We start from the raw sequence: 11,010 nt of genomic DNA, 5'->3' as shown, positions 1-11,010 counted from the left end.
TGAAAATGTTGGACCTTGATTCCCTCTGTTAGTGGTTCCAAAACACTGATGACAAGGGAAACTTTGGCAAGTGGTCCTCAGCCTATTTCAGTCCGTGAATTTGACTGCTCTTCTATACTGTGTAATTTTGGTGGTGGCCTCTGAGGAGGCTTGAGGACAAGAAGTGGCGAGCCTGCCGTGCTTCTGGAAGCCGCAGTCCTTTGTGTCTTTTATGTTTTCCAAATACCTGAAGCTGGATGTGTGCTTTTTAGTTAGAGCCGGCTATGAAAACCCCGTAAAGCACAGCATGCTCAGCAAACGCCCCACTCAGCCGGGAAGAGCACTGACTTAGCGCCACGGCTGAGCTGTACCCAGCGTGCATGACTCAGACGAAATGAAAGACAAAAGGATCTGTCATGCACCAGCGCTGTGGTCTTATTTTGAAGAGCGCAATCGCCCATAAAATCCGTTTATTTTTAAAAGAACGCGTTTAGCAAGGACCAGAAGTCCCAGCGACAGCTGGTATGTAAATAAGCTTCTGAGTCCGGGGCTTTCTCGGGTACCCGATGTCAGGGATGCGGGACCCCCCCGCCCCCGCGGCTTTCGCCCTGGCGGGCCGCTGCCATCAGCACCGCTCCCCTCCCGAGCCTGCCTCGCAGAGGACCGACGGACGGGGCAGGGGCGCACGTCTGTGCTTCGCCCTCCCGCGGCGGCGCCTCCCGGCCCGGCTCCCGCCGCCGCACGGCTGGAGCGAGCCGCGCCGCGCCCAGCTCCCGGGGCCGGGCCGCGCAGGGCGGGGGCGCCGCGGCTCCGGCCCCGAAGGAAGGCGGCCGGGGGCGGGGTCTGTGCCGGGACAGGCGGGCGAGAGGCGCGGCGCGGAGTCCCGTTAGAAGCGGTGCGGAGAGCCCCAGCAGCGCAGGAGGATCGAGCTGCCGTGCCCAGTCCGCCGGGAAGATGCCGAAAACGGTGAGCGCGCCGCGGCCGCTCGGGCGTCGCGGTTCCCCCGCCCCGAGCTCTCCCAGGGGCCTGGCGACGGTAGGGGATGGCGGAGCCGCGGCTGCCCGCCCGATGGAGAGCCGGAATGCCTTCCCTTCCCTTCCCGCCCGCGCCCTGCCCAGGCGGGGCCGCCCCAGCGCCGCGGCGGCGGGGCCCGAGGGGCTCTGGCGGAGCCGGCGGCAGCCGCGGGACGGCCGCGACCCCCGGAGGGACGGAGGAAGAGAGGAGGAGGGAGGGAGGGAGGGATGCGGCGGGCGGGGGGGAGCGGAGCGGAGCCGCCCGCCCCTCCATCTTGTGCTCCCCTCGCCTCCGGCCGCTTCCTGTCCCGTCACGGCACCCCCGCGCCTGGCGGAGCCCGGGCGGGCCGGGTGCGGGGCGGCCTGGGCCGGGGGACCCCGCCGCGGCGACCTCGCCGCAGCTGCCTGAGTAACGGCGCGCCGGGCAGCTCCCTCTGGCCGCTGCTCTCCTCCCCAACATGTCTGAATAAAGAGGTGCCTTCCTCCTCCCCGCTGCCTCGCCCGTGTCTTCCGCAGTCTGCACGCGGGCGTGCTGCTCGAGTACGTGTGCTCCGAGCTCAGCGTGTCGGACGAAGCTTTTGAGAGCGTGGCGGGGAGCTAATTAAATCTATGGCTACCTCTTGTGTGCTTTGTAGAGAGAAGTTCAGGGTTTTCACAACTTCTAATTAGTCAGTTTGAGTTGCTAGGGAGCCATGCCCCAGCTTGACTTGAAGTATTTCTTGGCTAGAGAGAGATTGGTACTTCAGAAAGTCTGTTCAAGTCTGTGCTTGACTCTCCCTCTTACAGTAGTAGTTCAGTGACTAATAAGGAGGTTTTTTTTTTTTTTTTTTTTGTTTTCCAACTTAATTTCTCCTGGTTGGAGTAAAAGGTCCTCGCCCTTCATTGATAACACAGGAAGGAGCAGGCTGGAAGGCTCTAGATATTTCCTCGCTAGGAATGATCTGAAATGGCCTAAGCACTTCTAATCTTTAAGCTTACATGGGTGGGAGAGAACCAAACAAAAAACCCCCACCCTTCTGCAAGTGGAAGTTGAAACGGAATCCACCCTCAATTTTTTAAGTAGTTTAATTTTATCACTTTAGATACTAGGTGCCTGTTTGAATGACTTCTGCTTTTCCTGCTGTCTTAAATGCAGTCTCTCTGAGACAATATAACTGACAAAAAATCTGAGATTATTGTAGTTTGTTTTTTTTTAATTTTAAACATCATCTTAAAGGATATCAAACTCAGTCACTTAAAGGTTGAGAAGACAGTATTTTCAAAAGATTTTGGAAAGTGTTTTTTCAAACAACAGCAACTGTTAGTGAAGAGTTACTTCAGAAAAAAAGGCAACAATTTCAGTAAGATAAACAGAAGTGGCTCAGGTTAGGGAACTCCTGTGTAAAATGTGGTTGAGATGTTTTAGCCAGAGGAGAGTTTACAATTGTGGAGTGACTTTTAGTATGAATCAGCCAAAAATTTTGAATATGTTGCAGAGAGGCTCATGAGGCAGGATTCCCTGCTAACAGGCTGAATCAAAGTGCTCTGCCACTGCATGACAAGGTGCTCTTAGCCTTTGAATCTGGAGACACACCCTAGGCTGGATTCATTTTCACAATCTGCTGCTTTCTGGCTACGATGGAGCAGTTCTGCTTTCAAGAGCTTTTAAAAACTGGAACAAATAAAGACATTCAGGTACTTAGCTGTATGTGGCAGATTCTGCAGAAAGCACTTCGCATGTTTGTGCCTGTTGAGGTAGAGAGTGGCTGTTATATCAGCCACTTTGGTTTCCTGCCCCATCTGCCCTAATTGCAGACCCAACTGAAATAATATTTTAAACATCGTTTTTTGAGCTGTGGTTTGCAGGAACAGGAAATGCTGGCATAACTGTGTAATCAGTTCTTCATGTGAAAGAAACATGACTACTAGTGTGCTAGCTTTAGATTTGTTAATAGCTGCTTAATTAACAAAACAGTAAAATGCAAGTGACTTTCCTTAATCAAGGTCAAATGTGGGTGAAACCTGAGCAGTTAGATGTAGCTATATGTAGGCTTCATCACAAAAATAAATCCATTGTGAAGAAGACAGATGGAGGAAATGTTCCAGGGAACAGTTCTGGCTGGGCAGGAAAAACACTTGTGTCTAAAGTGTTTGGTAGCTCTTATCATTCATCTCACCAAGCTTACAGAACATGCTGCTGCAGCTGCTGTGTGGCTTGAGCAGCAAAACCTGTTGAGTTCTGAGTCCCTACTCTTTGTTAAGCTAGGCTAAATGTTAACACATGTAGCTAGAGATTGCCTCTTCATAACATGAGATTTGTTCAGTGGCACTATGCTTTAGTGCACTATTAATAGGAATCCAAGATTAACTTTGGTAACCTTTGAACTAGTGGCACATGATTTTGCTGTTGTGAAGCATAATGTCTGCACAGTCAGAGTGGGTTTGGTTGTTGGAGGCCTTGTAGACTATAGAAAGTCCATCACAGATCAGCCTGCTTATCCTGCCATGCTCTCCACAGGAAGGCTTCGTTGTTTTATCTCGAGTGCTCTTACAGTAAGGCAACCAACTCCTGTTCGTAACTCTTTTATTCTGAAAAACTTGCAGGATGTAAACAGTTAAAGTGCACATGAAAGGGGGCATGTAATAATCCCCACACACAATTTGTATTGCAAAGGGGTGGAAGCAGTTGGGTGGTAAGATACCTCTTTCAAGCTATTGTCAACTCTGAAACTCCCCCGCTTGTGGGAAGTATGGTCATGAGTAGGCTCTGATCTCATGCTCACTGACTGGTCCTGAGTCATTTTGGGATGGGTAGAGCTGAATGTCACATTCTGTTCCAAATCCTGATAGAAGTGAATGAGATGTCATATTAACAAGCCACATTGTTAATCACTTCAATATTACAAAAAACTTTTTAGCTGGAGAAGAGTAGTAGAGGGGAAGGCCACCATTTTGTACCAGTCATGTCTGACAACTGGGCTGATATTTCAGGGTATTTTTAGCTATTGGAAAAAGCAGCGTTTCTATATCAGGATTCGTTAACTATTTTGTCTGTGAATGTACTGGCTTAGTGGCTATATGAATGGATATATCACTGAGAACTTGAAATGTGAGCATCTGCCTTGTATAAAGTGTGTATTCAACTCTTAAAACTGTCTTATTGAACAAATCAGTATTAGGTAATGTAGCCTTCACTCACTGTAGAGAAATGGATTTAATCAGAGCTTGAATGTTACAAACAGCTTCAAACTGAGGTAGTAAAGTTTGGACTCCTTACCTTATTAGCAGAAGTAAGCTTTTCTCTAGATGTTGAGAACGTAAGTCTTCAGGTTTCTAGGGCAAAGTATTACTGCAGAAAAAATCATCTTGGACAAGCACAAAAGAACAGTGAGATTTGTGGATTTCAGCTCTATTGTGGTAGCTCAGATTTTTAAAAGTTCTTCAATACTGCTGCCTTTTTCCTCTATTTTCTAAAATTCAATGCAGTGGTGGCCATTAAGGCCTTCAAGGACACTGTAGTGAAAATTGATGGTCCTAATTCTCCATTGGACTCCAAAGGTCCTTGAAGCATATCTCCCTCTAATTTTTGGAATGGCATGGGTCTGGTTAGAAGGATGATAACAGAGATTAGGGATCAAGTATGAGGAGAACCCTCTGGATAATTAGTTTCTTGAGGTGTGGCAACTTGCTACTAAACACTGCAAGATGACAATTGTAAACAGAGTACTATGTTTGAGTAATTCCTATTTTTTTTTTTTCTTGTGGAATTTGCTAGAGCTCTTGAAAGCTGGAAGGACAGGGGTGGACAGTGATGCAAACCATGACTTGTAATGGATGGATGCTGTACTTTTGGTGCCCAGGATTTGAATCTTGTTGTGCTGTGAACTATGAAGGAACACAAGGAACAGTTCAGATGTCTTCTCTCTTACCCAAGGGTTGGTTTTCAGATGGTGTATTTCCCTCTCTCTGTCCCTCAGTATAACCTGAGAAACTTGTCACCACTGAACAAAATTAGGCAGGCTTTGGTCTGGCACTAGTGCTAGCTTGTTGGTCGAACTTAATCCCTTGTATCTTTCTTCTAACACTATTGCATGCATTGAATTGCAGTAAAAAGGTGTGATTGAGAGCTCCCAAAGATCTTGCTTTACACAGAAGCCCGTGTTGCCCTTGTTGGTGAATTTCAGATAAGTTTGTACTTCGGGAGCAACAGTAACTTACAAAGCATGCGGAGAGTGTCCTGAAACCTGGTAAACTACCAATTTGGAGTACAATGAATTACCTGTAGTAAAATACCTGTTGTGGGATGTAACAAACCAGGAAAGACAATTACACCTCAGCTTGTATTGTATTAATCATCTTGGTTCCTAGATTATGCAAGAATAGCAAGGTTTTACTTTTTGTGCAGATGAAGCAATTAACACTGACAATGAGCAAAAGCTTCTGTTCAGTACTTCCGAGCCTTTTATGCTGAAGTTAAACAGGAGTTTTATAGAATAAAAATAAACTTTATATTCACTCAGTTAATGCATAATTGTAAAATTTTACTTCCCCCTCTTATGGAAAGCCCTGAACCTAACTGGCAGTGCGCTGCAGAAGGCATCAGTTAGTGTTTTTAAACTGTAGTGAGCAAGAACTATTCTGAGTGCCTGATATGAATTTGTAGTCATGATCCAGTCTGTAAAACTAACATCACAGATTATTAGGGTTAAGAGTGTTTATTGTACCAGAGGTTCCATGGGACTGAATGTTAGTTGAGTCCTTTTTTCATTTTTGACCTCTTGATTTGTTACTTGAGGCAGATGAGCAAGAAGGAGGTTGGCGAGGTGCGTATAATAAAAGCAGCCTAAGGAAAGCTTTAGATCTGCTACTTCTGCTATAAGAATCCTGTGTTGAAAATAGTGCCTAATATCAGGGGGCTGGTCATCACTTCTAGCAAATACCCTGTCCCCTTAGCATTTGCAGGCACTACCTTTTTTGGACCTGCAAGGGGTTGCAGCACTTTCCTTTGGGTGACTGCTTCATCTGATTAATCACCCCTGAATGTTAATCACAATCCTTGCTTTTCTCAAGGGGATACTTCATAAGATGGCTTAATATGGACTCATTTTTTGACAGGAAATGGCATCGCTGCCTCTAGAGGAAACTTGTTTCAGTTGTTTTATGTATAATGGCTGGTGTGAACCTCTCTTTGCGCAGAGCTCACTGAAGTCTCTAGGTAGCTATCTGAAAGACAGCTGGCAAACTGAAACCAAGTGCTTCAAATACCTTCTGTGTTTGCTTCTTGTGAAGCTGGGATGAGGGGGGAACAGGACCCTTCTTGAGTTGCTGGGCTCTCCATGTCCTTTCTGATCAACTGACACTTCACTGAGAAACTTGTCTGGAAGAGGTAGCTCTGGCCCTGCTCCAGGCTATAAAGGAAACTGACTAAAAGCTTCCTCTAACTACGTCATCTCCTGGACTCTTTCCTGGCTTGGTACAGCTCAAACAGCCTTATTTGGCTGACTTGTTTTTCTGCCTCTGCGCAGCAAGAGGGCCTCCCTGAATTTGCACAATAAAACTGTTATCTGTGCTTAATTATTGTTCTGAGGACTGTAATGGGGTCTGCTTCAAAAAGAGTTCCAAGATCTCAGCTCTAACTCCTGACCCCCCTCCCCCAGGTGTCTAGTTTGCCTGCTAGATGATGATACTGGAACTCAACATCACCCTGTGAGGAGTTTCCCTGCTGTTGCAGACATATTGCTGGAAAAGAGGAAATCCCTCCCTGCCTGGGAATAATCCAGGGCAATTAACTGATGTAAATGAAGAGCAGTAGTATGCAGCCAGTTAATTGCTTGCTTTTCCCTGGGGGTGTTTGAGAACAGCAGGAGTTTGTGTAGTGCAGACAATATTACTGCATCAAAGAAATTTTTTTTTTTTAATTTTTTTAATCCCAACTGAAACATCTAAAGCAGGCTGAAGTCTAGATTCATGGAAAGCTACCCCTGGGTAAACCTCTTTATAACAACACCTACAGCTGTGCCTAGGTGGAGCATTCAAGTGTTCTGGAAGTTGTGGGCATAAAACCCATCCTTCTGACTCCAACAGTTAATGCTGACTCTTACTGTAACACGTAATATATTGTGCAGCAAATACTTGGCAGTGGTGTAGGAAGAAAAACAGTCACTGGCAGCCTTGGTGGTTATAAAACCGTAGGATCAACTGCAACTGGTTGGAGGTTTCAAATCTGAAAATGCAGAGATCTGGGCCTTGCATTTGCCTGAGGCAATTACAGCTGTAGTAACCATGGATGCAAGGGCAGGTGATCTAGTGCTGCTTCCCTCCTGTGCATCTGTGAAACGATATCTTTACTTCTGTAAATCTGTGATCCTCCAGTGGAGTAGTGGGGCTGTCAGAAATTCCTGGTCTCTGTATAGCAGCTTTTTGAACCTGGGGAGAAAACACTCCAAAGTGTTTTTTAGTGGTATGATTTGAGCAAGGTGTTTTTTTTTTCCTATTTGTTTTGATATCTCTGAAGCTGTAGTTGCCCTGAGGAACCAGTTTTCAAAAAGATAAATTTAGGTTTGAGGAATGATGTTTTGTTCTCATCCCACTCCCAGGCTAAAAAAAAAATAGGAGTATTTGGCCATACTAGGTTTCTCTCCCTTTTGCCATTGTTGGTGGACTAATAGCTACAGACAAAAGTGCAGATGTGCTGCAAAAGGAGGAATGAATGAAAAAATTCTGAAGCTGATCAGCTCTGTGGAGAGACGTGATTAGGCAAGAATTGGATGGTGGTGTGGGAGGGAAGAGACAGGCTCCTTTCTCTGCCAGCAGCAATTCTGTGTAGAGAGAAGGAAATCTCTGAGAAGATCAAGAAAGGGACAACTGAAGTAGTGAAGCATAATGGCAGAGTATGCGTGGTCCGGACTGATCTATGCTCTCTCTTGCAAGCTTATAGCACTACTGATCAACAAGTTTGTTGCTTAGAGAAAGACTACGTAAAAGGACACTGACTTCAATAGTGTATTGGAGTGCGAATACTGCAAAACCACACTTCTGTTTTTTTGAGATTAAGTCAATGTCAGAGAATCTTGCATACAGCATATTGGAGAACTGCAGTTCTGCTGTTGTGTGCATTCCTGTGTTCTCCAGGTATTTTCTTTCAGCGGCAAAACTGATGTCTTCCTGCAGCCATGAGCCATTCTTGTCTGTCTGTATATCACTGACTTGTCCTTTTCTTGTTAGTAAGCCTTTATGATTCATAGCCTTCTTTTTCTCTGGATTTAAGGTGGGGAAGTGACTAAGTAGAGAGAAAAAAATCTGCCATTACAGTCCAATCAATCACTTAGTCACACCATTTAATAAAAGTACTTGGTTTTATGTAACAGTCTAATAAAGCACGAAATTATGGGCCAAATCTCTCCTTGCTATGGCTTTTAAACTGTACTGAACTTGGCTCTCCAGTATTAATTCTGCACTTTTTTTATAGTGCAAAAACTGAGCTGACAGACAAATTATTAGGGTGAAGCGTCAGGTCCCTCAGCAAACACACATACCAGTATTTTTTTTCCCCTATGGAGTTGTGGCTTTTTGTTCATAATGTGTCTAAGAATAATGAAGTGGAATTTTTTTACCCTCTGAATATGCTATTCTGGAATAGTGGATAAAAAAGTCTGATTCTGTTTCCTCAATATACTATGTGCCTTTTCAGGCTGGACGGACAAGAGGCTTCTGGTTGTACTTTTTTCTCTATTAAAATTCAGAACTTGTAGTTTTAAAATGATTATAATCCCCAGGACTTGCAGCATGGTGGCAAATGGTTCTGGAGGTACCTTCTAAAGAAGTAAGGTAGTTCTACTGCCAACGTATTCAAGTCACTCAACATAAAAGTAGTGATACAAAATCCACACAATACTTCATGATTCACTGATATGAGTGACACTGATATGAGAACAATTCTGTTAGTCCTTTTGGCATGACAACTCCCTCAATCAATAAGCCTACTTTAGTGAATGGTTTTTATGTGAATTGTTTTTTATGAAAGTAAGCAAGAGGTGTATATTTGTCATGGTGGGTGGACTGTAACATATTCTTTCCTGGGATGACAGGCTTTCCTTGTTACTGCAGTGTTAGTGTTTTGCTCAGAGAAAACAACAACAACCAAAAAAAAATAAACCAAACAACAACAAAAAAAAAAACAAGCGAGGAACCTCTCTTCCTGTATTTGGTGCTCAAAAAATCCAGAAGTGTCTAGTGTCTCCTGAAGTAATTTTTTTTTTTGGATAAAACACTAAAGTGAACCCAAACTGATGGAATTTTGACCCACCCCCTGCAAACCTGAAAGCAGTAAGTTGCTGAAGACTTGTGGTTTTTTTGCAACAGCATATCATTAAAAAAAAGAGCAAGTGTTGTCAGCTACAAAAAATCAGTAGATACTGATGGGCACAATGTATACCTACTGGTGGGCACAATGTATACCTAGGATGTTGTGGTGACAGACGCGTATTCGGAAGTGAGTTGAAGCTCAGGAAAAAAAAAATCTTTTGCTTTATCTTGTTTCTGTGGTTCATTGCTAACATCTCAAGATGAGAACCTACTGCAAGCTGCAATGTAATGTATTATGCTTGGAATACTTCTTTGCACACCTAATAGAATAGAGATTTCTTTCAAATGTGGGTGCACTTTAACATCATCAGCTGTAAGAACATATCCCTGTAGTGTGTGTCCTGAATCTCTCTGTCAAAAGACAGAACGAATGGAAGGACTTTGAGTAAATATCAGAGCAATCAACTGAAGATGAGAGGCAGTACCGAACAATACTTGCTTCAGCATCATACACAGGAAATACGATGCTATTTTAGTATTTGTTCTGTCAGATTTTTACTTGATCATTCAGCATTTGTCAGATGTCTGGATTGCTTCTCTTTTGCTGCTTCGGTTTTGGCATTCGATATATAAGTTTTGTTGATTTCTCAGTACTTCATTCACCTCTGTGCAAAGCCTCTTCTACCAGTAGGGACCAAATGCAGATGAAATGTCCAGCCACTTCTCTCATGGCTAAGCTTTGATGAAAGTGTCTTTCATTCATGTAAAATTATCATGTAAAAAAAGGCTGTTCTGCAGGTGTTTTTTGGATAGAACCCTTCAAATTTGCATGAAGCATTTTGAGTTTAGGATTCATTGCAAAATAATTGCAAAAATAATTGCAAGCAAATCATAATTTGCTTCTCAGTAAGCTGATTCCCTCCCTCTTGGTGAGGGGAGGAGGAGGCAGGTGTCACATGACTTTATTTTTGTATTTTGCTATCATATGCTGCATTACTCTGTATTTTCAAGTTTTTCCTCATCTCTCTTCAAATGACTGTGTCCAAACACCTTGGTCTCAGGAAAGTCTGGTGTAAGGGACTTCTTCAGTGAAATGCTTTTATAATATTCTAATGGCAGCTTTAGTGTGGTAGTGTTAGGAAGGATTTGAAAATAATTTCAGTCTGAAGGGGTTCAGAAAATCTTGTAAAACAAGCAATTTTGTTGGTCTGCCATTCCATTAGAGGAGGAAGGGTTATTAGATGCATTCATGTGGATCTATCTGTTTTCATGACAAGCCTGAGCAAGAGTAGTGGTTAGCAGGCAGCTTTACTGTTTCCAGTGTTCTGAAGATGTGCAGTTTGGTGTGAGGTCTCTGCATGCAGGAATCTTGAAGGAGCCCCAGGCTTTGATCAGAGTTGAAGTACTGCCTATAAATCCTTGCTGCTGTTCCTTGGCTTATGGGGGGTGGGGTGGGAATTGAAAATGTAAGAAAAACCAACCCTGTACTGCAGGTCTGAATAAAGAGCTAAGCTCTCAAGTTGAACTCCGAATGTCCCTTGCAGAAGGTGCTCTGCAGGCTCCTTGCCTCAGGTTGGTCTAGTTAGTTCTACTGCTTACTTTCATAGGTTATATTTGCATGAACGCTGGCAGGAGCTGTGCTCAGTGTTTGGCTATTTTTCCTCCTACTGTATATGTTTGACTGTGGAGATAGCGCACATCATCTCTGTTTGCTGAGGAGATTTGAAAGACCTGG

At 44.2% G+C, this 11,010-nt stretch overlaps 1 protein-coding gene across 1 annotated transcript in view; it reads left to right on the top strand.

Moving 5' to 3' along the window:
• The first annotated feature begins 515 nt into the window (after positions 1–515).
• Positions 516–11,010, top strand: part of MSN (moesin) — a 45,770-nt gene continuing 35,275 nt past the window's right edge. Inside the window, exon 1 of the mRNA XM_083796675.1 lies at positions 516–945. Coding sequence (XP_083652801.1) covers positions 934–945 — 12 coding nt within the window. The 5' untranslated portion in view covers positions 516–933. The remainder of the gene's footprint in view (positions 946–11,010) is intronic.

This window comes from Anser anser (genome assembly GCF_964211835.1).
Source record: "Anser anser genome assembly, chromosome: 13".
In the NCBI taxonomy this organism is placed as follows: domain Eukaryota; kingdom Metazoa; phylum Chordata; class Aves; order Anseriformes; family Anatidae; genus Anser; species Anser anser.
Note: the sequence above shows the minus strand (reverse complement) of the source record. Positions and strands in the feature narration are given on the sequence as shown.